The sequence below is a fragment of the Struthio camelus genome, chromosome 1 (genome assembly GCF_040807025.1).
Source record: "Struthio camelus isolate bStrCam1 chromosome 1, bStrCam1.hap1, whole genome shotgun sequence".
NCBI classification, from domain to species: domain Eukaryota; kingdom Metazoa; phylum Chordata; class Aves; order Struthioniformes; family Struthionidae; genus Struthio; species Struthio camelus.
In genome coordinates this window covers 147,000,194-147,027,400 of record NC_090942.1, presented here as the reverse complement: position 1 = coordinate 147,027,400, position 27,207 = coordinate 147,000,194, and the positions used below count along the sequence as shown (strand labels likewise).

Sequence of the window (27,207 nt, the reverse complement as noted above, 5' to 3'; positions counted from 1 at the left end):
TAAAGAGAAAGTTTGACATGCTTAATGCAGCATTCATATGTAAAACATGTAGTGGAAATAGCTCAGCCATACAATTTTACTCTTTGTTCCAAACGAAACCTCAGGCCAGGTGCCTCTAAATACTTGCCAAAGTCCTTGTTAAAAGCTGAGAACTGAGACACAGTTTCAACACAGAAATGATGTAAAACTCAGAGTCCCTTTATACTAGCAGAAATTCTTTGAAGTGGACCAGAAGAAAGACTCTAATTGAGCTTGCTAGTAAACAAGTAATTTCCATAAGTGACTGCATGTGGAAAATTTTTAGTTTATCTATCTCAGTTATCCTGCTCATTCCTCAGTTAACTAAACTTTGCTACACAGTTCCTGTATGAGAATAGATATTCACTGCATCATTTGGCATCCTCCTAATGTTAAAAAAATTCCGTAGATATTCAGCTGCACAGAATACGGTCATGCAGCTTCATAGATGTAGAATAAGAAGATGGGGTTATTTGGATCTCAATAAACTTTCCGTTCTTCATCACTTCAGGAAAGCTCGGAGAGTGACACAGGCAAGAAGTGGGGCTCAAGTGGGGCTCACTGACTCATGGGGCTGCTCTAGGAGACGACAAGCACAGCAGGGATGGGTGGCACAGCCCAGGGATGGGGAGGACTCCAGGAAGCTAGGAGCAGTTGGTAGCTGCCATGGAGGCGGAGGTGGGATGGGAAGCGCTGAGTGTCCGAGATAAGCCAGAGGTTAGAGGCAACGGGGAGGCAGGCAGCCGGTCCGGATGCCGGAGCAGGAGGACTGCCATCTGAAACGGGCCACGGCCTCTGCCAGCTGGCAGGGCTGGGGCACAGCCAGCTGCAGGCTGGCACAAGGGGAGCTGAGTGCCAGCGGGCAGCGCTGCCAGGGAGGAAGGAGCAGCAGACGTGTGTGGGTTGGGCACAGCTGAAAGCCAGCCAGGAAGGTGCAGCCAGCTGGCTATGCCAGAGCAACATCCTGGGCTCCCAGCAGGGCTGAAGCCCATCGTCAGAGTGCTGGGACATGCCCCAGCAGCGCTGCACCGCGCTGGAGAAGAGTGAACAGCCACAGACATCTGTCTGCACCTGTCCGAAGGCAGGATCAGGGCCTCCGTGCACACAGTTCTCGGCAGATATTTACTTGAGGATGAAGTCTATTAGCATTCACCCAAGCCATTTTACAGCATCCCAGTTATACAGTCTCCCTAACTAGGCAATGGCAAGGCTAGACTCTACACTGCAGCCATCACTACAGTTTAAATACTAGAAAGGAAGCAAAGCTTTCAAGGTTCATGATAAAAGACTCAGTTTACCAGGTTATAAATTATTTGTATTTTTGACTGAAGGCTGAAAGCTTTGTTTAAGCCTGAAAGATATCAGCAACTGCTTGGAGAGTATTGCTAATTTTAAAAACAGTCAATCCCTCCCCACTACATACACAGTCAGTATTCAGCAACAATTTCCATTGAGTTTAATCTACATGCCCTCACTGCAGATTTATGAATACTAAAAATGGATTGGTACCTGCTTTGTAAGTCATCCAGGTGCAATTTGCCTACATAATGGGTGGCTGATGACACAGTGATGATTCTAGCGTTGTGACTGTGCGTTCCTGATTGCTTCAGCGTATCCAAGAGGAGGTTAGTCAACAGGAAGTGTCCCAAGTAGTTCAAGCCGAAGTGCTCCTCAAATCCATCCTCTGTCTTCCTTTCAGGGACCAGCATCACCCCTGCTGCAGGAGCAAGTAGAGGTAAAATCTGTTGATTTATTTCAGAGAAGAAGCAAAACAGAAGCAACATAGATCCCACGCTGCACTGTGTAAACACAGAATTTAGACTGACGAGTGATTGGTGATGGCATGTGAAGTGTAAAGCTGAAACTAATTGATTTCTGCTGAGAAAATCCAATTCAGTTCCTTTATCCAGAAAACAGGTGGATTGACCCCCTCTGTCCCTGCACCACTGTGAAGACAAATGAGTTCATTTGTGAAAAGTGTTTTGAAGACATTAAAAGTTTATTTAGCCCACTGTTGGCTTGCCAGAACTCAACACTGCAGATCCATGGCAATAATAAATCTACCTAGGATAGGTAGGAGCTGGGAGATCCCAACAACATTCCCTCCATCAAAAAGCTCATAGCAGGAGAGGCAAGACCAGGCCTAGATTTGGTCTCCCAGACAGCTTTCTGCTGAGTCCTGGCTGGAGCTTAAAGACTTGCTCTGTCTTTGGTTAAAATCTGCAATTTCTCTTTGGTGCGGGTGAGAAAAGATGTAGTAAATTTACCCACTATGTATTAATAACTAGGTTTACATACAGATGCACATTGAAACAACTTCATGAATGCTTATTTTGGCAATATTTTGGCATATATTTCTACAAACCACAGGTTTCAAACTCAGTGCCTAAAATAAGTATCTAAATCCCTAACATTCAATGTTGATTTCAGCATTTTGCAGAAAATCCTGAGCTACTGTATAAACTATACTGTGTACTGGCACTCTGCATGGGATAGCTATCCCATTCAATTATAATGTGGACTCAAATGCTATAAATTTTTCATATTTAATTGATATTTAACTATTGTACAGGTGGACCTGACCTTTGCAATTTAAATGCAGATGTATGTGACTCATGGAGAATAATGTTGCAAGCCATTTATCTTCTCGCTAAAACTCAAGAATATGATACAGCAGAAAAGTCACTTCTGCTCATGGATCTAAAAGCTTCACCCTCGAACAGCTTCATATGTCCATTAGAAACCCTTTACCGTTCCATTTCTTGACTTCAGATTGATGACAGCATATTAAGTTACCATTTTAAATTACATATTGTGCATCTGCACCACTCCTTCTTTTGGGGTAGGCAACTGTCAGATAATTCTGCTTTCTTACTGGCTGCTCAGACTGAACAGAATAAGTTTTAGGTATCTTTTCAACGTGATCAACATCCATAGCAATTCTGTCTTATACCTATAGGCTGGCTAGTGCTTAATGGGCCCACATATTGAAGACACAGCGGGCTCTTTGTGAAAGCACAGTCCAGAGCGAATCACGGTCATTTTGTAGGGGTGGAATTTACCAGTTTTCCTGTTTGTACAGACTGCTGTTTTATACAGTTAGGAGAAAGGATGTATGAGGGAGATGGGTTAAGAGCAATGGTGAAAGGAAGCAAACAAAAAGTGTAAAACACAACAGATAGACAAGAAAACAAAAGTGGGAAAGTAAGAGGAAGACAACTCGAGAAGAAGCATGAATAAAGGGAAGGAACACGAGAAGATAGAAGGCCAGAGTGGAAACAGAGCAAATGAAAGGTTCACATGTGACATAATGTACTCTTATACAGAGAGCTTAAGACTGGACATTAGCAAAATCCTCTTCCATTCAGCTGGCTGATAAAATAATGCAAGAAATGCAATAGAAATTACATGATTTGGCTCTGCCAAAGCTCTTCTTGGCATATACCTCTGTCATTACAACCATTTTCCTTGATGCCTCAGAATGACAGGAAAATTTGGTTGCTCTGAATGTCAAATCTCATCTTTAATAATGGAAAGACACAAACTAAAGACCGTTTGTTTGGATGTCCCATTGTATTCTCTTTCTTCCTTGACGGCACTTATTCTGATGAATGTTGCAACTGCTCACATAGTTGAAAAAGGAAAAGATTTCCTTCTCCTCTATACTTCTGCTTATGTAGCACATAATTATATCCAGAAGAGTGACCTGGACTAAACACTGACAGGAAGAGTGCAGAGAGACACAAATGTGCGACAACTTCTGCTGCAACTCAGAGTTTTCTTTTTTCTGAAGGAAAGGAGGGAAGAAGGAAAAGGGCAGGAAAGGCAAAAAACTGAGCTCCCAGATAAAGTCTCACCCTACTGCAGTGGGAGTTTAGCAGACACATGGCTTGGCAGGAGCTATTGGAGGGCAGATGGGAACAACACTGCATCTTTGAAAACTGGGGTTGGTACAAGCAAATGATTTGCATCCCTCTGAAGCCCATCCTACCCTCAAAAGCTTTGAGGCTTGGAAAAAAGGGGAGGAAGCAGTATTGCCAGCTCACAATAAGTTTATTTGCAGCAACGCTGATAAAATCTAAGTCCGAAAAAGTGAGGTGAACATGAAACAGCACTTGCAGAGCAAACCCCAACGGCTCTGCTGCATCTGCCCAAGCTGCTGCAGGGCTCACTATAATGCTTCTCCATCTCTGCAGCCTGAGCCAGAAGGAAGGAGAGAGAAATTCTCTGGTCGGAAGAGACCAGAAGCACTGTAGATGGCTGCTACAGCTGTTCTGCTTTGCAGCATAACCAGCAGGTAAACCTGGGGAGACTGTTACTCAGTAGATAGACCCATGGGCTGCCTGTACACTGACTGGCCCCTTGACCTCCAGAAAGGCATGGGATTTCGAGAGCACAGAGAGGCTTTGCTCTCCACCCCAATTAGTATCCACCATCTGCACTGTGCATTCTGTATGCAGAAAACAGATCTGAGCTCAGGCTGGGAGACAGAGAAAATTCACACTCATGCAATACCCTATGTATAAGATACACGTTTCCCAAAATCATTCTGGTCATTTTGTAAGAGCTACCATTAAGCATAAAGTGTGGGAAAGTCCTTGAGCGAACATAATCACCCCTACTTGCATTTATTCGTACTTTAACTTCCTTTTTGTCTTTAAGAGCTATTCAAGTAATTATTAACTCAATAACATATTTGAAAGATGGAGGGTTTTTTTAAGGCTCTCAACTTTAAGGTAGTTCATATCAAGCCTATCAAAAAATGTTGCCCTCCAATATGAGGGCACTTTCTCTTTGTTGAGGAGGAGCCATTTTAATTTACTGAGAGAGAGAGTGCATGGGTATAGGAACACCCAACCGAACCTGATTGTTTTTCTGACAAAAGGAAAAGCCTCGTTAAGTGTAGCAACAAGCTCTCTTTTTTAAATTATTAACTACCTAACATTCAGTAGATACTAAAAGTGGCATGCTATTGATTTTCTTTTGTCCAGAAATGTCATTAGCTTTACTCAAAGGACTGAACGGTGAGCTCTAAGAATGAGAGATGTTTCTATTTTTTCTTCTTCCAGTTAAGGCAATACCGATGAAAACATGCATTTTTTTTCATTTTACTTCTTCTTTGCAACTAAGAATGGTTTTGCTTAACCTTCTGGTATGGAATCCATACAACAAGTATCTTTCTGACTTTTATTATGATTAGTCAGTCTCCTCAGTGCTTTTGGAGTGGATGTGAAATTTGAAATGGCAGCATACAGACCATTAAGGTTACACACCTTGGTTCTGATGCAACTCTCTTATAGGTTCTCCTCTCTGATTTAGCTGGACTGTTTCCAGAAGGCTTTGTTTAAAAAGCCATCCCTGATCTGAGCATGGCACTAGAAAATGAATTAATAAGTAGGCTGATAATGAGCTTTTGCTTTGCAATTGATTAGCTATTATTATTGGAATATTCAGGGAAAGAACTAAGAGTATGCATGCAAAAAACCTTCTAAATGCCACACTGATCCGTGATCTTGCAAGACTAGAAATAAATTAGAATACAGAAAATATTTTGCAGCACAACTATTCTAGAAGACTGTTCTTACTGTAGATATAGTGCTACATTCTAATGTGCTGCAGTTATGTACCTATCATAGTATGTTCAAGTTGCACATATTTTCATTTGATATACTTAATAAAAAGCTCTTTTTTCCTTTTTTTGTTATGATGCCTATTCAGTAGAGAACATTGAGGATAATTTTCTCTCAGTAAATGTATGCACCTCAAGAGCATTGTCTTTGTAATCAGTCATTTATCATGATTTTCTATAAAAGTTTCTAATGAAACTTTTTGATTGGGATCCATCAATGAATTAGTTGCACAGCATTTTAAAAGCATAATGAATCTAGTTTTGAACACAGCATGACTAAAAAGTTTGTGGCAGGCATAAATATTATATGCATGCATAAGGTATTTTTATAGGATGGCATAGGAAAATTTGTGCCATGCCTCTACTGCTGATAATGGTAAACATTGCTATAATTCCTGTACCACCCTTTGCACAAAACATTCATCAGCTCTATTATAAAATATGCTTTAAAAGCTTTAAAAATACAAGCATTTCATTCACTTAGATTTATTTACAGTACTTGGACATTTTTAAAGGTATTTCTCTCAAACTCACTTTAAATAAATCAAACACAAACCAGGCAAGATTTTAAATCTCTCTTCTAGATGTACATCAAAATGTCTTCCTTCCCAGCTAGGCTCATGGAACAGGGTACAGAGACAAGTCTTTTTACACCTGGCAAGCAAAAGCTGGAGAGTCAACGCAAGAGGTCAGTTGCATACATTAACACGTAATGCCTTCAGAGCAAGAGATGAACCTATGTAAGCACATTCACCTAATTCTTGCTATTTACAAGTAAGAAAGAGAGATATATTGCACCAAAAAACTTCCCTAAGGGATAAAGAATAGAGAAAGAGTGATTCCATATGAAAGCACAAGGCCTTTTTGACAGACGGACTTCGTATTGGTGTAGTCAGTTCACTTAGTAGCATGATCTTTTTCCTCAAGAATGCAGGTATAGAAGGCAGCCCATCTCACTTTAATATAGTTCCAAAATAGGTCTACTCTGCACACACATACGCCATCAAAAAGATCTATCAATGGATCTATCTAGCTGTGTAATAGCATAGCCCATTTCTCTCCTAAACAGGAACAGCTACAGGGGAATGAATATCTCTGTACCTATATAACAGCATGCCTTGTTTGGGCTGCAGAGAGGTGGACTTACAGCACCACTACGAAGCATCGCTTGCATAACTATGTCCAGAGCACTGTGCTGGTACTATACATCTGTTTGTATCCCAGGGAAGCATTCAGACTGTAGACACGCCCACACATAGAAACTTAGACTAATAATATATGAAAGTCGAAAAGACAAGAATTCAAAGAGTTAAAAAAAACAGATTAAGTTTGATATAGGTCTCTCACGATACAGTCCTATTTCCTATTTCCCCAGAGGGACTTGTGTAGGTAGTTCTAATTCTTGCACTTCTTAATATCTTACAGAGTTCTGAATATATGTATATGCAGTTTCCTAAAGCAATCTGAGGGGAAGCAAAAGAAAAGCAAGCAATTTTGTCACATGGCATAACGATGACACCAGACAACACCTAGAATCCACATCAGTAGATTCAGTCCCTCAGAGAGATGGCTAGGACATCTGCTGTCAGTCTGGCTGGCTCAGTAGCCAGACAGTCTCCCGTGAGTGGACCTTCACTGGAGGAGAAAGGACATCGCAAAAACAGGTTTCATAATCTGGTGTCAAAAGTAAGGGAATGCTGGGACCCAAGTCCTAGATTGTGGAGGGGAGTCGTCTGCAGCAAATTTGGATTCTTCTGCCTCTTCCCAGAACAAGTTTCTTCCACGTTAATCTGCCCAAATCTCCATTCCAGGACTGAGCAAGTTCCCACTAGCTCCTGTCAAGGAGGTTGTGTACTGCACACTCCCATTTCAGCACACTGGCTTCCTGGCAATTCCCCAGCTCCATACACCAGCACAAGGCATGGCCCTGCTGAAGCCAACGATGGCATGCCTTTTTCCCAGCCTAAATTCTGAGCTGTGTTATCCTCCCTCCTTTACCACCAAAATCAGGTGACCTGACACTGATCTTATCAGGGAACAAACTGTGTGAGGGAAGGAGGGGAGAGGTTCAGCCCCAGACATGCATATCAGTTACATCTGCCTCCATACCTCCTTACAAACAGTACATTCGTTGTCCCTGATTTTCTTATCCAGCCACTCTAACTCCTTTGTGTCTGTATCTCGTGAGATCTCCTGCCGTATCCTGCAGGAATCTGCCAGTCGCACACCTGTCTCATCCTTTCCTCGCTTTTAAGACTCATTTGCTCACAGAGCCATGATCTGTGTCTCTGGGACTCCCAGCAACAACTTCTGAATCCCCTGTTCAGTTTTAAGCATTTGAGACACAGGGGTAGATGAGAATTAATTGCTACAAGTTCTGTCAAAATTAGTGGCTAGACAGAAGAGAGATTCTCATCACATCCCCTCTGAAAGGAAGAATTCTTCTCTCTGCTAAATGTTAGTAAACCCACAAATAAGAGATCAGCCAAGAATTCCCTAACTGCAAGAAAAGCTTGATTCAGTCTGCACACAACAGAGAATCCAGTCATCAAGATAATTCACATTCTTGTAGATTATTTGGTGTCTAATCTTTTACAAACTCTGACTGAGACCTCTCCGATAGTTCAAACATACATAATGCCTCTCTTCTTTCCCACTACCCACCCCAGCTCCCTCCCACTACTTGCTCTCTCTTATGAATTTCTTAATATTGAACAAGAATTTACCCTGCATTTATAGCATAATTCTCTTTAAAAGTCTCCTAATCAGCAAAAACAAACCTATTGCAATCACATTTTTCTCCAACCTAGTGTTTCCCATGTGACAGTCCTACTCCCCTGTCAGCTCTTCACTCAGTTTTCTACTGTCTGTCCCTCATTACACCCAATCTGAGTGCTCTAAACCCTCAAATCCTCAATTGCCTCTTTTCTATTTCAGTTCTGCCCATATTAGACTCCTTGTACAAATCTATGCCTCTTGGAAGTTTTGCTCTTGCCCCATTTGCATTCAAAGCAGGTTTCTTCATCTTCCACGCTACAGATTTGTCCTTATGTCTAAAAATGCAAGAGCCAGCCCTTCCAGTGAGATTTGGTCACTAGCCCCATGCAGTGAGAAATTTAGGTACTGAAGATGCTGAAATCATGCCCCAGCTCCACGGTCACAACCCAGCTCTATATCGAGGTAAAACCCAGATGTAAACCACCCCCCGTCCACCTCTCCCCACCCAGTAGTTTGTTTTTCATGGGACAGAAACTTGGCGCAGAGGTGGAAGAGGAGCCAAGCCCCCAAATCTGCATGATGGAGAGACCTGAGGCCAGCCATCATGCTCATCTCCACCACAACTCAGCGGTAACCAGGGAGAGCACAAGAGAATGGCCAAAGCACCAGTGCCAGTGCCTTTGCCTGCGCACACTGTTTCCTGCAGCAGCTCAGGGTTGTGATTCCAAGGGAAAGACTTGCTCAGTCCCAAGTTAGGACATGCCTGATACAGGCAAAATCTTTAGCTATTAAAACGTAAAAGATTATTTGCAAGTACAGTGCTTAATGGGCTTCAGACTTGACCCAGAGTGGGAAGATTCTACAAGTGGCAAAAGGTTCATCCATTTCTGACAAAAAGGCAACATATGATAACGTCAAAGTACATTCCAAAATATGATAACACTAGAGCTTTTTTAACGAAATTTGCTGTCAACTTTGACATAATAAAAAAAAAAAGCAAAAACAAAAAAAATGTTTTTCTTGCAGTTTGTAGAAACAGATAAACACTTTTAGCTGGCATCACAAAAATTAAATAAAAATAAATTAGCCTAAGGCAGATACTTGATATGGAAACTTTTAGTCCAAACATTAAACGTTTGACTAATTAATAAGGAACTGAAAATTATCTCTCATGATAACGCCTACAAGGGAGAAGTGGACGGTATTAGCCCTGCCAACAGAGACAAAACAATGCATCTTTCCAGTGAAGGCAAGTGCTAAGTTTATGAGAAGTTTAAAAAAAAAGAAAAAAACATATAGACAATTCACATGCAAGGCCTATAAGAGCAGCAAACGACCAAATCTTGGTAGGTTCAGCACAAATCTGAAAAGGCTGCAAATGTGTCCTTGAAAAGTATTCCTCACTTTCTGATTCAATGTCATGCTGCTACATAGTGAGTACACAAAGCACAGGTTAGTTCTCTGGAAAATGAGTTAGTTAAAAAAAGGAAATCTGATCCACAACTGAGGCGTTATTTTTACACTATAATAAAACAGAGCATTCATAATTGGGTCTAGCTGGCAAAAACATTTTTCCTAAACTTATGCTCTGCCACTGTTTCGCTGTTTGAGTTAGGCACAAATATGAGTTATCAGCTCACAATCCGAACAGGAAAGTCAGCCATGGCTTTTTCATTCAATAGGAGGTTCTGTTAAAAGTAAAATATCTTGTTTTGCAATGTGTTCAAAAAAAAAAAAAAAACTTTTACCTAAAACGTATGAGAGGATTAGGTAAGAATAAAGCACGGTTCCTTCCTGCCTCTGAGAAAAGCCAGTGGCAAATGTCCCACACTTCAGTAGAACAGGTTGATTTTCCTAATCCATCAATAGCTGAATTTTGTATCTGTCTTCCACTGATAAAAAATTCACATTCAGGACATAAAAGCAAATGGGTCAAGAACCTGAAGCATGTGGAGCCTGAGATATTTGCTGTCTCACAAAATATTTGATAACATAAGCACAGAAAAAGCTTTCGAAATAATTAGAAAGACAAAGATAGTATCGAAAAAAATCAGGATTTTCATGAATGAAATCCTTACACTTTGACAGTCCAAACTAGTGTGAAGTTGCTCTTCTAAAATATTTTGCTATTCTGCTAAAAAACAGATCTTTTATAACAAATTTGATCTCTTTATATAGGATACACACACCATTCTGGCAGACAACAACGCTATTCAATTTTAATAAAAACTTTGGAGGATGAATGCTGCTAAACATCTAGGCATTAGGGAAATGTTAGAATTGCGCAGTCCTCAATGGCTCTGAACAAGCTGAGCTGCGTATCCTAAGCAGCACAGCATGGTGCTACGTCTGACAAAACGCACCCAGATAGGCTACTTCCTAATATCTAATAAGGTATCTAATACCTTTAAACAGCAGTATGTGATGAGCCAGTCTCCCTATAATTTACAGTCAACTCTCTCAGAAAGATAATACCTTCTGAAAAATCTGACTAAATGGCACCTGTCATGTACTGAGCTTCCTCAGAAAATCTGGCTCTGATTATCTCATAATTTTAGAACAAATGAATATTACAGGAAAGCACCCTTCTGCCCATCATTCGTGGAATATCCATTTTAAACCCCCTTAAACTGCCTTTTCCAGCTCTTATTATCTCTCCAAGGCCCAGCTCTCTCATGATGTCTGTTATCTATCACCCATTTACACACAAGTCAAGTACTCTGCCCTTCTGTGTGTCCCCGCTCTCTTTCTCCCTCTCCCTCTAGACCTCTTCCACTTCAGCTTTGACTACAAATTGCTCTAGTCTGTCTTCAAGAAAGTGTAAAGAGGAAAGATGATGTGGTAATCAATTCATGAGATATCAGTTGCCGAGTTCACCAAAGCTTTCCTATACGACTGGAGAAAAAGCATTTTTGATGAAATCCAAGTTCCACCAAAGCCAAAAGCAACCCTTCTCACTAACTGCCCCTCAAAGCCTTCTCCAGTGAATTTCTGCTTCTTAGTGGTTTGCCTGTTTTCTATTCATTTTATAGTCTGTCAGGACTGCAGCTGTTATAGAGGAGGGAGCTGGCTCCAACCTCAAATAATGAGACAGGATCTTTTCTGGATCCCACTACTATAATGTAAGTTACTATTAATCTAACTAATTAGCAATAGCTGTGAATGATGTACATAGATATAAAACTGCTTATATTTGATACATTCACTTGTTCCTACCCATCATATCTCACATTTCTTCATAATATTTGATCTGCAAATACTCAAATGCAAGAAAAATTTATTATGTGATCAACCATGACAGCATCCAAGGGACTGTTTAAATGGATCTGTGCAAAGGATTATGCCTGGACTGCGCATGGCTGAACTCTGTGTAGGTAACACAAAGGAATATATATATTTCACATACTTAACAACTGAGATAGAGAGCTTTTATTGTGCCATAGGAACTAAACAGGAAAGCTTGCAGAAACTCATTCACTCTATCAAGAGACTGAGATTTCTCAGATGACCTGGAAAATATGGAATATGAACCTCTGAATCAGGCAGTGCTTTAGAAGTATTGATTTTAAAATTGTTTAGATAGGTTTGAATCTAATATACATTAGCGGTAATCCACCTGCAAAGAGCTAATAATATACTGAAATCTCCTAAAGTTTTTTGTGTGTGCATGTGTCAAGGAATATACTAAATGTCCCTGTAGTTACCTCTCTCTCCTTTCCTAAGCTGTAGCCAAAAGTACAAATCATTCCATGAACTGCAACAGAGAAGGTAGCTGGTGTTTCATTGTTAATGAATTAGATAAGATATACTTGGTATTTGTAGTTACTCTATTATCACTAAGGATGTTGTGATTTTCGTGTTAGCGCTGTTGGATTTAAGACCACTAAGTACTGCAGAAATATGTAAGCAGAAACATATGTAAAATTTGCTTAGAAAAATTTCTAGCATACAAAAGAAAATGATTGACTTCAATTTGGAAAAAAAATCTCTCTAGCATGAAACAGTAACTCAGCTATGGGCTATCTGTCCCTTTTGCAACCTCAAGAAGATAGTAGACTTGGGATGCATCTTAACAGCAATGCTATTTTAATGAATTCATATAAAAATTACACTGCTGCAGACACTGTAATATACTAAATTCTTTTCAACTGTATAAAGATACTATACTTGTTAAAAGCAGAAGTATTAAAATAGACACTCAATGGTTAATTATTGGCCTAGAAGGAACATTTTTCTGACCTTTTGTCAACTTAAATATTCTAAACTGCTTGTACTTCATCCATCGTTTTCCGGCTTATTGTCAGGTTATTTAGATTACTTTCTTTTTTCTTTCTCAGAGAAATGCATTAATTTTGTGTATCATAAGCTTTTTCCCCTTTCTACCACTAACACATTATATTTTTCAAAAATGTTTATGCAATGCCCTATTTTCATCTTTAATATATTCTGTTCATTTTAAAAATCAAGAGCTGAGAGTGTACATTACAGATGCAGACAGCATAGTAATGGAACAACAGGCCTTCATTTGTCAGCTGAAAACATATGCGCATTCAACCAAATTTTTGCTTTCAAATTAGAAGTTATAAAGTTAAATGTAAATGCTAAAATCAGCTATAACAAAAAGAGAGGAGGTGGCCACTGTGTACTTCTCCCCAGTTTGAAAGCCCTAAATGTTCACATAAGACTTCTTAAAGTGCATGAAGCAGTTAGATACCTAAATCTTACAGAATTTCCTGTGGAATCTGGGTGTCTAGCTCGAGAAGAATACTTTGAAACTAATGTGTTTGTTACTAAACTAACTTCCAACCAGATCCCTGAAATAGGCAAGTTATGGGCAACAAGTAAAATTTAAAAAAATCATCAGTGACCTGGGACATTAGTGAATTTGCAATGGTCTTAGGTCAGATACACAGCTTTGATTATTTACCTAACATGGCAACTCACACCAAATTTGCTGTCTTTAATAATATTTCTAAGTTAGTTTCACAGTTTGCATCGCTGTATTATGTTAGAACTTTCCCCTAGTCACTTGGCAATGATGGGCTGTTTATTAGGCTCACACAAGCCACATCAAATATCATATACTTTCACATAGATACAGTATACATATTCATGGCCATAAGACGTAGACAGACCACTAGGTACATAGATGTAATTATATTAACCAATTTAAAATATTTTAATTTGAAGCAATCTAATAATATTAATATCTTGTGAAAAGAAATGAAACGTAATGGTTCTTGGCATAACATTTTTACATTAAATGCAGGAAGAGGGTATAGTTCTTGATAATAAAGTGCCTGATTCTGTGCAGATGGAGAGGAAAATTCTTATTAGATTCCTGATGGTCTGATTCAGATGTCATAGGGCCCACACAAAGCCCCATTTCCAAAACCTAATGGAAATTTTCCATTAGCCTCATCACACTTTGGGTCAGACTCTCAAAAGCACATGAGTGCCTACAAATGCATTTTGCAGATGTCTGGCCAGCAAACTCCTCTCCATATGCCAAAAAACAAAACAAAACTAAACAAAACCTTGTCTATATCAAGAACTCTAGAGTTTCAAGACTTGTAAGAAATAACAAAGCATTAGGTGATATCAAGCAACTTACTATTTTAGCTATGTACGTTCAGACATAAGAAAAGGAACTGTACCATTATAAGAAATCTTATTCCAAGCCATCAGTCATGCAAAATGCTTCATTATTGACAATAAAGTTTTCTGACAGAGAGCATACATACTCACTGATAACATGCCCCAACAACTCATCCCCATCAAACATTCAATTATTGCAAGCACTGTCCTCTTCCAGGGACCTGAGCCCATATCCAAGGGAGCGGTTATTGGAGACAGCGGGGCTAGCGATTGCAAGGAGGCTTTTGACTGAGTAGTCTCTACAGCCTTGCAGTCCACAATGGAATTAATCTTTTTCCTAAGTGAATCAATTAACAGTGAAAAAATCAATGGAAAAAAGGAAAGGGAAAAGGAAAAGCTTACCAGTTAGCCCAGACATCAGCATTTATCTTGTTTGCACTGAATACTGACGTAAGGCCACTAGAAGCCATTCAAAGGTTTTTGGATCAGGCTATTACTCCTTCATCAAACAAGTTCATTTTCTTTTCTTGTACCAAGAAAGTACCTGGGCTTTTACTAAAGAATCATCAACAAAACTAAATACTACAGATTATTTACACAAGCAACAAAAAAAAGAAAAGGACAAAGATAAAGGGAAAGATCTTTTAGATGTGGAAGTTGGTGACTTGTCAAGTAAAGGTCAGAGACTAACCTAATTATGAGGGAGTCTTTACAGCAGCTTGCACATGATTACTTCTGTGATTCTGTTACAGCTTCAGTAAAAAAAGCAGAGTTGAATCCTTTATTTCATTGCAGTTTCTGAAAGGATTTTCCTAAATAACTGTTCTATCTGGCCAATTGTAAGTATTTGGTAACCAAGCATGAGTGAAAGCAAATGCCTTTCACCTGGGTCATAAAAATATAGACTGATACAGGCAAATATTAGATTCAAGCTTCTTTCTCAAATGTGGCTTTGGGCCTAGATCTTTGGTCTTCATGTAATTTTATTTCTTGATTATGATGTACTTAGCTGTAGTAGTCAGGTTTCTACTTCCCGCATGCAACCAATCAGAAAATAAATAACAGCTTTAAAAACCTGGTCTTTGCTATGTATCTAAAGCAACATTTTGAGTTGGGTGTTTAACCAGTGTTGTGCTTCCTCCTCTAATGAGAAAAAAGAAATCAAGGTAACAAGCGAAGCACTGCCATGTATAAACACCCTTCCCACAAGAGTGTCTTGATGAGCTCAATCCTATTTTTTTTTTTTCAGTTCTTCCCCTCAGTTTTATATTTGGGGACGTGAGTGCACACACTATCACCACGCGAGATTTCCATCCTTCCTGCTTAGACAGTGGCTGCGGCAGAAGCTCGTCCTTCACTCAAGAGGGCTTCCCCACCGTGCCATTGTCTCTGGGAGCCCCTAGGAAGGCAGTCCCACCACTGCCTGCCCCAGGTGGTCCCCTGAGCCCCCAGCACCCGGCCCCAATTTGGCTCATGCAGGCAACTGGCAGAAGGTGGGGCTGTCTGCTGTGGGCAGCAAGACCTATGCCCAGTTCCAAAAACTGTGTGCTCTGCAAACTGCCAGTTGCTCAAAAGGTAGTTTTGTGTCCCATCTGTGCAACAGCTGAACCATTACCCTTGGTATCTGTTAAAGCAGACATGTTAAACTAGAAAGATTTTTCAGGTTAAATATCCAGTACCTTTAATTATTGTACCATTAAAATAATAATGGTGGGCTACTTTGACTAATCAAATAGAAATGAACATTTAATTGAACATTTCATGAATGTTTCACATCAGTCAGGAAATAAAACACTCTCGAATTTTTACTGCAAAATTTGGTAGTGTTACTGAGAGCTCTTCAAGGCATCAACAAAAGAGAAAAATCATTTATTTGCAGCACGTTTGCTTTCACTGGGATAGAAGGGTGCACAGGAAAAGAGAAAGGGTTCTTTGGGATGCCTTAGTAAAAATACATGCAAATAAATGGGAAAATGACAACTTCAGCATATGACAGCAAAAAGCTTCAAAAAGAACCTAAATTGTTGCTGGCAGGTTTTTCCCTTAGTTAAATACACAAGTGAAAATTCCCCTTTAGGAAACTGCACACAGAGCACGAGGGGCTTTTTGGAGGAAAATTACTGTATAGGCCAATTTCCAAAAATGTCGTGGCTATAAAACATAATTAGATGGAAAGTACATGAATAACAAAAGTTTAAATCCCTAAGAATAACAAGCTTCATTTAACAATTTTATGAATGCAAGAGAAATGTTGTACTTTTTTTACTTCTTCTCCAACCATTGAGGGGAAAGCTTTATTGACAACTTTTCAGTGACACCATGGTCTGAGTAGTCACTGCCCTGAGCCAGCTGGGTAATTTGCTAGATTACTTTCCAGTTGGATTAAACCCCCCAGTCCAGCCCACCATAAGGCCATGGCAAACACCTGTGCTTGGACAGGGAGAATATAAGAGAAAAGAAAGTAAAGTGAGGTGAAAGGGCAGATTTTGCTACAGCCATGATGTACAGTTGTTTTTTTTTTTTTTTTTAAAGGAAGCTCCAATTCTTGTTCAATTGCATCATTTTTAGTGCTGGAGAGCTAAAAAACGCAACAAAAGATCAAGACTTGTGGTACCATCACAAGAAGGAGTAGCACTGAAGTGCTAACACCACTCAGCTGACAATCTCTCATGAAATGCAACTTAACTCTTAAAAAGACTTCTCTGTTAATAAAGACATATTGTGTGCTGTTGAATGGTTCAGATAATTTCTCTGAAACGTGAAGTGATAGGCAAGAACCCCGTTTATCAACATCTTTGCCTACAGATATGTGAAGAAAAAATAGAACTCACCATTATTCACCAGGACATGGAGTGGACAATTCTTTGCTCTAAACTGCTGCACAAATTGCCGTATGGACTTCATGGAAGCCAAATCACAGTATAAAAACTCCACTGGGAGAGAAGAGGAGATGAACAAAAACAAAGTAGAGTTAAGTAAATCATTTACAATGATACAAAAATACACTTATATACAACAAGAGGGACTCCTGTGATAATGTCACAAAGAAAGTAAAGATTTTTAAACTATATGGTACTTTTGGAAATGATGGGTGAGGCTAGCCTCACAAGGTTCCTTCTTTACTCTCTTCCTTCCTTCATTTCTTTTTATTTTCAAGCTACTGATTTTTCACATCATAAATGTGAGGAATGCTGCCACCAGCAGGGAAAAGGGATATCAAATGGGGCAAATAAGTCCAAGTCCCGCTGGTTGTTTCTGTTGCTACTGCTTAGGAAAAAAGGCTGCAGCTCTCCAAAGTTGAGGTGAACAAGACATGGCAGATGGAAGTAAAATGGAGACAGGGGAAGCCATTTTGCACACAAAAATGTTTCTTTGTGGTTCTGATGCCAAATATACCATCCTATGTATTTTCAAGATTATCTGCTAAACATTTCAAAGCATATGTGATGCTGATATGTTTTTTTCTAAGAAAATGTATATCTAACAAAGTATCCATCTTCCAAAGTATTAGTCAGTCATAGACCCTCACTAGAACTCAATAAAATTAATTAATTTTTTTTTAAATTACCTACATTCTCCAAGAATTTAGGACCCATCAGATCTGAAAATGCTACTCTTATCTCAGTTGTTCAGTTTTCACTCCCTGACTCTCATGGTGTTGCTGCACCAGCTACCTGGTGAAAGCATTAAGCTATTTAGCAAACAGGCTTCGCTAAGAGACCTTTTCTGTTACTTATTTCCCCCCCTCCATGGGTGTGCCCACCAAACTATTTCACCCCATCAAGCTGCACCTATAACACCTCTTTATAGTATGTTTACAATAGGACTTTAGCAAGGCCTGCAGACACACCAGCAAGCTAAGTAACAAAAGACAATCACAGCGCTTATTACAGTCCTTTATAGGAGAACATTTCCTTTTGTTGTGTGCACTTTAGAGCTTTAATAACTCTCTCATATTTTGACCCCAAACAATATTAGTCCATTAAAACTGTCTTAGTGAATTTATATAAATTATCTAGTAGCATTTTCAATAAATAAAAAACAATAGGTTCCAATTAAAAAAAAGTTTAAATACAATGTTTTTTTTTTTCTACATGGCTGTAAACTCATACCATTTCAACAACATTTACGCATGGATAGGATTGGACAATTTCTTAAGCTCCCTACAGACCAATGGGAGATCTTCAATTTTGTTTAATTTAATTGATGTCCTGCACCTGGAAGTGGTACTGAAATGCAATAGTCATTAACTCCTGTTAAAGAACAAAGGTATTTTGGTCGTTCCTCTTGTGGCCTGGCAGCCATATAGAACCACATGAATGACACTGTAATTGCTCAGATACACAAAACCTGTTTATACTAACTTATTAGTAACTAATGTAACAACGAATGGAATAGAGATCTATGTGAATCCTTATGTAGAATCTGTTGGTGCTCTATTTTTCGAGGTAGAATCATCTGAGAAAATGATCAGGAACTTAATGGGCAGCCACTCGCACCACCAATGGAGAAGTGCCTTTTAATACAAAAATAATCGTCTAGGTACAGAAGACAGGGGACTTCCTTCATTACCAGCATTTTGTGGCCCAGTGCAGGATCCAGTCACTTCTTCAACACCTCTGAGGATTGTGACAGCGTTATTCTCTCCTGGATTTTGCCACTGCCACTGTGTGCAAGGAAAGCAGTTGCCTGCAGACATTCACTAAGATAAATTTTAATCTCTCTTCTCATCTCGCCTCAAAATTGCCCTTTTTTGCATTGCCTACAGTAATTTAGACGGTGGTTAGGCAACTACTGTGGCAAAACAAGTGCTTTTCGTGCTGACCAGTACCGTCTCCCATCCCTTAAATGTTGTCTTTTCTCATGACTGTATTTTGCCTAGACAAATGGTATACTATGGCAATACTATTATTACTAAGCTTATTTACTTGCTTATTTAGGAAGTGTGTCATCATATTCAGTATCTGTGAAATACTTTCCATCAAAAGATCAGAACATGCTTTGGAAAGAAAAAACAATCAAACAAATCAAACCCAAAATTTCTCTTTTTGCTCATGGGGCAGAAACATTAATGGCCAAAGTCACTATTCATGCTTATTCCTGCATCATGCTTCCTCGCCAGGGAGGGAGTTTCACCAAAATGAACTGCTTACTGACTCAGATGCCACTTCATTCTAGTGAGATTGTCAGAAAAAAGGCTCCAAGTATGTGGTGAATCAATTGTAGAGCTGTGAACAGATACCAAATTTCTTCTTTGTCCTATAGACTGAGGGTTTTTTTTTTCTTTTTTCTAGTAGCATACTGAAGAATTGGAAGGTAAAGACAATGGTCATTTTTTAGAATATTCTAAAGCTTGGACAAATTTACTAGCAAAGTGATTTTTTTTCTTAATATCTTTTAATAAAGCATAGAATTTAATCATGTGAACACAGGATCAAATTTGAACTTTAATTAGCAATGTATCTTGAACAACTTTTCAGGAACAATGATAGCAAGACGTTTTCTGTGTAGAGTAGGTGTGAGCAAAAGAGTAAAGATGTGCAGTAATAGCACGCAGAATGAAACACATGCCAAAATTAATATTTAAATATACTATTTCTCCAGTTCGTCGACCACTAGACTTCAAATTATTCATGCACTTATTGATTGACAATAATGGTCATTTTGCTTTTGATTTTAATATTATAATAGATTTTTAAAACCAACTGATTCGCTTGCTTTGCAGCATGTCTTTAAGAATAAAAATGGGGAACAGAACCTACATACAGAATATTCACAGCTAATGCTACTGAAATACTCTAATCTCTAACTTATTCTATTTTCTCCCTCCTTCTTCTATTTCTTTCCTTGCTTTCAGGTACTTTTACAACGATAGACGTGCCAATATTTCTTCCTTGTAGAGGATAGGTCTCCTGTTCTTATCTAACTAATATTTCCAATGAAAGAAAGCAATTATGTCTTTGTCAGATACTGGCAAAAATCTTTAAGACTCTTAAAAAGAGTTTAATCTTATTTTGCTGTAATTTGAGGACTCAGTTGTTAGAAATTTAGGCAATAAAAAATGGAGCATAATTCCCCAAAAGATGGCTAGAGTTACTCACACGTTAAACAGATATGAATATGTATATGGTGATACTACAGTTGCTGCTTTGCCCAACTGCTTTCTTTTACTGATTTATTTATCCTTCTGCAGCATTTTCCTTCAGCAACAGGGAAGCTGGTACACTGTATTTCTGGCTGCTAGTCAATAAGGATATATCGATCCTACAAAGCTCTGCTGGCTCACAGAACATGACACGCCTTAGCCCCTGTACACTTCAGTGCCTGTTCCAGCACTGGGCACCCTCATCTCACCTAATCACTTTTACTGAAGCCAGGGGACATGATAGGAGGGTACTCGCTGGCTCTTGGAGAGCTTTCTGAGCCAGGAGCCCCAGTGCTATGAAAGTCTGACACAGACCCGGAGTTCTCAGACTCCCTCAAGCTCCCCCTTCAGGGTCAACTCCTCACGCTGCGTTTCCATCTGACTGGTTCTTCACATTATTGATACACCTCTTTTGATCATCTAAACTTTGCCTTGTTTACTTCCCATGCCAGCACAGTTAACTCTGGTTGCACATTTCTTCTGTGTCCGCACTGTAGAGGCATAAAAGGCATTTTGGTCTGCTACAGAAGGAAATAAAAAGAATGGACAGATATTGCAGTGAATGATCAGTAACCGTAAACTTCTGAGACACTCATTGATCAGCTGAACACTGGAAAAATGCATAGTTGGGGCTCCCACAAAGACTATGTTATTTTGATTTAGATCAGATTCAGATTAAGATGGAGGCCACCTAGGAATCACTCTTTTTTCTGTATTCCAATCTAACCACCACCGTGAAAGTATTATGGACATCTCTCCACTTGGGCAGAAATCAGAACTCAGGATCGACTTTCTCTTATTACTAATATCAAAGCAATTTTCAATCATGATTTTATTTTCTTTGTTTGTTAATGTTAAAAAGTGAAACATTGTACATATTCTGGAGAAAGCTGCAACTCTGCGAGCTGCAGCAGGGAGCTGAGAATTCACAGTTAGTAATAGTAAGTAATAGAGCAATAGCGTAACAGAGTAATAGAGTAATAGAAAGCAAATATGCTATATATATGTACAGTTTTCTCACACGCTTGCTGCATATTATATGCCATCTCCCTCTCTCTCCTCATGGGTTTAAGTGTTCATCACCCAGGTTTCTGACTGCAGTCCCCTGACACCCTCACTTGCTGCGATGGGAAATCTTGCTTTGGTTGTACTGCAGCGAGCGACCACTTTGGGGATCTTTTCTGTCATCATTTCTGGTATCTGTTGGTGTGCTTTCCACATGTTGAAAGTAAATACAATTTTGACAATTTCATAGCCCCATTCAGAACGTCTGGAAAAGTTGAGGGAAGATAACGTGCCTGCATCAGTTTCACTCTGGAGCTGCTATTTGGCACAAAAACGTGCTGCAGTGGAGGCTCTTCTCAAATCTCTTTTCAAAGACTAAGGAAGGCAACACTGCTTCCATTCATACTTAGGTATGCCTGCTTCCCTCCATGAGGACCACAAACTCTGTGCAAGAGAAGAGGCTCAGATAAATGCCGTCTGCATTATGGAGACAAAAGAGCTCACAATGAGCATCTGAAGATTCATCATTTATAGACAGAAGATGGTTTAGAATGCCCTCATTGCTAATAGACATACTTTCAGATTCATTTTCCTCTTGTTCTGTGGTGAATAGGTTTTTGTTTTGAATATTGATACTTTTCATCACTTATTTAGTGAATTGCAGATATGTTGCTTTTCCTTCTTGGATGACATTAACTTCTTACAGTGGGTTACCCCTAGGCCATGACTTATATCTCATGTTAAACCTCAAAATATATGGCACCTACGTGACACACACTTTATTCTGTCCTCATAGTGACACGCTCCATCAGGAATGAAACTCAAGTGAAGAACTTTTTAGAAGTAATACAGAGTTATTTGCCAAAAAGGAATAGGAGAGATAAAAAATGAAGTTTTCCCAGTGATATTTTTTAGTCCTCTCGACTACATGAAGTTCAAAACACATAGCTTAAAATAAATAGTTATCGTAAATATAAAAGAAGCGAGCTGTGAAAAACTCTGTTCTTTACTAGTAAACATTTAAAGTACCCATGGGGTTCCCTAAAAATGTGCCACAAGTCCTATAAAACCTTGGAAACATGGAATTGTCTTGACCATTCAGAAAATTTTAATGGAAAGAAAGTATTCTCCACAGTGTATATGATTAAGAAAGATCAAAGTCAGCAAGGCTTTTGTAACGTGACAAAATGAAAATACACTTCACAGCAAGCTAGGAGCAAGAGTGTTCCTAGAAAAGATGCTGAATCTTCAACTGAATTAAACTGGTATAGTTCTACAAAGTAAATGGAGCTATCATTTCTTTCAAATTTCTCAGCTCTGAACTTGAACGTTTCCAATGCATCTGAGGTTTCAAGGCCAAAAATTATGATATTGAGCCACCTATATAATTTCAAGGCTTTTCAGAAGGATATAAAGATGCGTATGAAAGAAGCCAGGACAAAAAAGGCCTAGCAATCTTTTGATGGCTGCCTTTTTCTTCAGAATATAATTTAGTCACTCCTTCCACACAGGTATGCTGCTGTAACTCATTGTGCCAGCTCATGCCAGCCCATATCTGAGAAATTATTTTGGTTATAGTACTGGAACTCAAACCACCTTGGGCAGCATTGCTGTCGTCCTTTTCTCTGAGAATGGGGATGCAAAGGCTGGGTTTTCCATTTTGTCCAGACCTGACACTAGGCTGTCCCTCTTTCATGCTTAAGCAGGCTTAGGACTGTCGAGGGCTTCTAAGGTATGATTCATCTGACCTGTTTCACAAATCTAGTTTAAGAGGAGATGAATCATGTCCTACATCTGCTTATTTCTTTCCATAGACTGCAAAGGAAGCTTAGGGACACTGACTCAGATTTAAACCTGTGTATCGTAAAGCTCAAAAATTAGGTGATTTGAATCCCATCCTTCAGATTCAATTAATAATGAACAAACAGAGAAAGAAAGAAAAAATAGAGAACTGGGCATGCTTGCGGATGACTCAGTGTTATTCACAGTACTCAAAATTAGGAAAAAAAAAAAAAAAAAAGAGTGAGAACTTCCAAGAGGATCTTGCCAAAGACTCACAGATAGGTTGGTAACACAAAGAAAATTCATCCTGGAAAAAGATAAGGAGTCTTGAAGGGAGTGTTTAAATTCCTTTTGTATGATGAACGCCTCTGAAATAACTGTGACTTCTCAACATAAAAATTGAGATATCATTGCTCTAATTGATGAATGAATCCTGACAGTCAAAGAAGATAAAGATAGTTGTGGTATTTGCGTTTTGTCTGGATATATGCATATATCACATAACTGAGACTGAGCTTAAGCAAACTGTGCAAGAAGACATTATCATTTTTAAAATAACTACAGTAGAGCTGTGCATCCCAGGTGAGAACTGGCAGCTGTGCAGCTGCTCTATAAATCACAAGGCTTTTGCAGCTACTAGTCTTCTGCAGAGATCTTACCACATAGCAAAAGTGCTAGGAAGAAAACGTGCAGGTGAATAAAACGCCAAGAATAGAACTAGGATCTCTTGACTGCTACTTCAGAAGCTGCGCTGTACACGGGACTCTACTTCTTTTCTCATCTCATTTCTACACAAATAGATACTTCTTATTTTCCAACGTATGCATATAATAAAGTTTTTTCTTTCTTTTCAGATCAGGTCATCTTTAGGAAAGTTTAGACCTTTGCTTACTCCAAATCTTGTTTTATTACTTACTTTTCTCTTCTTCTTCTCTTCCTGTCTCCCTCTCTGGTTCTCCATGACTTTTAACATGATCACTCTAATGCCTTGTCCATATTTAGTGATGGGGCTTCAAAGCAATTATCTTTCATAACAGTTCCCTGCTCATACTGACATGGAATTTCACACAGTGAAAGACAAATCAAATGAGCAAGGAGTCACAGAGGGTTCTTTTTCTGTCAGGTGAACAAAAAAGGAAGCTTAAGTATTTCTTCTGCTCAAAAATCAGGCTTGAAAATGATATTTCTTTCCCACTGTCCTTTATTCCTTCCTTTATTTTCCAGCTCTAGAGAAAGGACTGCCTGCACAGATTAGTTTTTGCATTCCCATTCAGTTTTTGGACTTTATTGTGATATTCTCATCAGCTAAACTCATAAAAAAATGTTAGTGAGATCTGCAATATAGGGAGAAAATTTTTAAAGCATTTAGGAAAATGGCCTGATAAATGGCTCACCTACAGGCATTTGGCTTCAGAGGGGAATGTGCAAACCTAGCACAGAGAAATACAATGCTTGTGTGTATATGTGCGTGTGTGTGTGACTGTCTTAGGTGCATAGAAGTTAGGTACACAACAGCCACCACGAACTTTAAGCCCCCATGCTTAACGTTTTGAGGCAAGGCCTCAGTTACCAGCAGGAGATGCCAAAGAGATGGTTGTGACCGAAACCTCACCTTTCTCTTTTTTAGGCGTCTCCTCCTATCTCTGATTTAAATGCCACTGCAAGGGTGACACAAAGATCCAAAAGCATCTGCCATCTCTGGTATGTATGAGTACAGTTGAGAAGTCCAGCTTTTTATTTTCAAACACAGCCAGAAGACTTGTTTTAAAAGCATGGTGCTCCAGTCTCTAGCTGCCTTCCTTGAGGAGTGCCAACAGTACATAAGAAATCTGGCTTGTAAGGTGTCCTCACCCAAAAAGTACCCAAGCCCCAGGTCTCACCACAGTAGCCACCAGGCTTTGTGAAGTCTCCTTCATGGATCTAGTTTTGTTACTTCTGCAAGTAGGATTTGGGCTAGTGATTCTCTAGGTGCTTTGGAAAATGTTAGCCTTAATCACAGAAGACCCCACTAATAGGAAGCTTGAGACCAAAAGTTCAGGGCACACAAGATTTGTAGTTATGACTATTGCTGACCTCAGAAAAACTCAAACTGCCAGTCTCAAAGCTTCGGGGTCCCTCTATCTTTCCCCTGAGCTATTCACTCCTGAAAACAGAAAACTGAGTAGTACCTGAAATAAATTCTCCCTTTTTCCTTCCTTCATTGTAGCTACTGCTAAGCAGTTATCTTAGAACCCAACAATATTAATTCAATAGAGCTCTGGTGTATTTTAGCTTTGATTATTTCATGTTTTGTTTGGATTATTTGGCATCTTGACAAATTAACTGCACACTTTCAGGATCACTACAGAAAGAAAGCAGCTTACATGAGAGGCATAAACATGACTGCATGCATGAGCACATGCTTTCCCTAGCAATAACGTATGAACCAGCTCAAATGTTCTGCCCTGGCCCCTCAAGGAGCCTCTCTCTTTCACTGTGAATGTGGAGAACATGCTAACTGCAATACAGCAGAAGGCTCCTCCCCAGCGCCTCAGTTTCTCATCTGTAGAAGGGGAGCAAGGTAAGGCAAAATGCATTAGTGTGATGGCAGCTAAGCTTGCTGGATTGGCAAGCAAAGAAGAATAGCTGCAGTAGAAAGCGTAACAAATGTATGCATCTATGTTTGTGTACATCTGCTGTCTAGTTAGCAGGGAGGAAACCAGCAGTAGGTAAAAAAAGTCTATCTTTTTTGAAGCAAAAGCCACAGCACTGTTTTTCCTTGGTGCACACCCTTCAGGGACAAGCTTTTAAGCAAGGGCGGGGAGAAAGAATAAATTCTGGTTAGTCTGTTTATACTGAAGTATAACCTAAATATAGGTAAACTAGATTTTTAGTCCTTTCCTTACATAAGAAACAGAAGGGCAGAAAGACAAGACTGTTTCAAATTTTACATCCTCTGCAGGGAATTAACAAAGTATGAAATTATTCTTGCTACATTTTTTGATGTAATATCTGAGTTTAATGAAGAAGCTAGAAATTCTCCTCACCGTAGATTATTATTTCTAATATGGTGATAGCTGTGATCCCTGAAAGTATGAAGAATGGGAGTAGAGACCTGCAGCTGGCAGTATACTGGATCTAAACACTTAACAAGGTTTTTTGATTTCTGCTTAATGCCGAACTAGCGCTTTTAGGGAAGATAAAATCCACACATATTGGGAAAGAAATCAGATAATAACTGTCATGCAATCAAATATAGTATTCTAGCACACTAAGTTTAACAGCAGGCCTGGATCTGAATGCTGTATTTTGAACTGCTGCAGAGCACCAGATTAGCAGAACTGCAAGATCAAAAGGCATTGATGCAAAATGTTGGTGCAGCATGCTACAACATATAGAAACCACCCTAACTGTTTTTAGCAGATTCTCACCCACCATAGTACCTCTTTAAGTCTATGTTTAGGACTCAGCTCAACTCGCGCATCTGCAGAGGACTGAATAAAGCCTCCTCCTCGCTACTGTGCATTGCACGAGCAGCCCTGGCGCAGGCTACGGTGCAAAAGGCAGCTGCTGGTGAGCACCTTTCCACTTCCCCTCCCTCACCCAACGATGGGCAGTGCAGCTGATCCTCTGCCTGGGGAAATAGGTCAGTTATGCCTGGGAAAAAGCTGCTGCAGCACACTTTCCCCAGCACCAACAGGCGAGCAGTAGCCGCATTAAGACAGAGCGACAATCCAGTCCTGGTTACACTCACAGGCACAGGAGCTGTGTACTTCCTCTGTAAAAGTGTTTATAAAAAGTGTCACAGATCTATTCAGCCACCACTTCTGGAACAGAAGTAAATTTGGTTAGCTGCATATAAAGCTCTGGATCAACACATATTTGAAGGGCAGGTAGAGCACCAAATAATTTAAGGACAAATTATATATTTGGATTAGCAGATTGGCTGCTTTGTTGCTTGGCTCTTTCAAACTACTTGGATGGCAGCCATCAGCACTTTGTGATTTATCTCTATTTAATTTTTCTACTTTTTCAGACCCTTGGCTGTTGATAATTAAGTTTCTGGCAACTGCAGACCTTCACTCCTTATTACAAGTGATACCCCAAGGCAGACATACTGCCATCTGCACTGTAACAGTGGTGGTAGCTAGTGGAATGTAAACAGGATAATGTTCAGATGCCACTTGGGCGTTGAGAGGGCTCTAATATACAAATGATGCTTCAATTCAAAACAAGTTCTGAATGCAAATGTTAGTCTCTCCTAAACACTGGCATACTCTCCTAAGGGACTCCCTCCACCCTGTACTCCTCTTCTGCCTATGCCACATCTCCA

At 39.5% G+C, this 27,207-nt stretch overlaps 1 protein-coding gene across 6 annotated transcripts in view; it reads right to left on the bottom strand.

Moving 5' to 3' along the window:
- Positions 1-27,207, bottom strand: part of ZBED1 (zinc finger BED-type containing 1) — a 180,701-nt gene that overhangs the window by 51,846 nt on the left and 101,648 nt on the right. For 4 of the 6 annotated variants that reach the window (XR_011136614.1, XM_068922158.1, XM_068922140.1 and 1 more), the window contains exons 4-5: positions 16,795-16,896; positions 1,528-1,735 (exon numbers count right to left, since the gene is read on the bottom strand). Coding sequence is in view for 5 of the 6 variants with exons in the window: in XM_068922158.1 (XP_068778259.1) it covers positions 1,528-1,735; positions 16,795-16,896 (310 nt within the window). In the remaining variant the exon portion in view is untranslated. The remainder of the gene's footprint in view (positions 1-1,527; positions 1,736-16,794; positions 16,897-27,207) is intronic. The other 2 variants (XM_068922149.1, XM_068922164.1) reach the window with 1 other exon arrangement.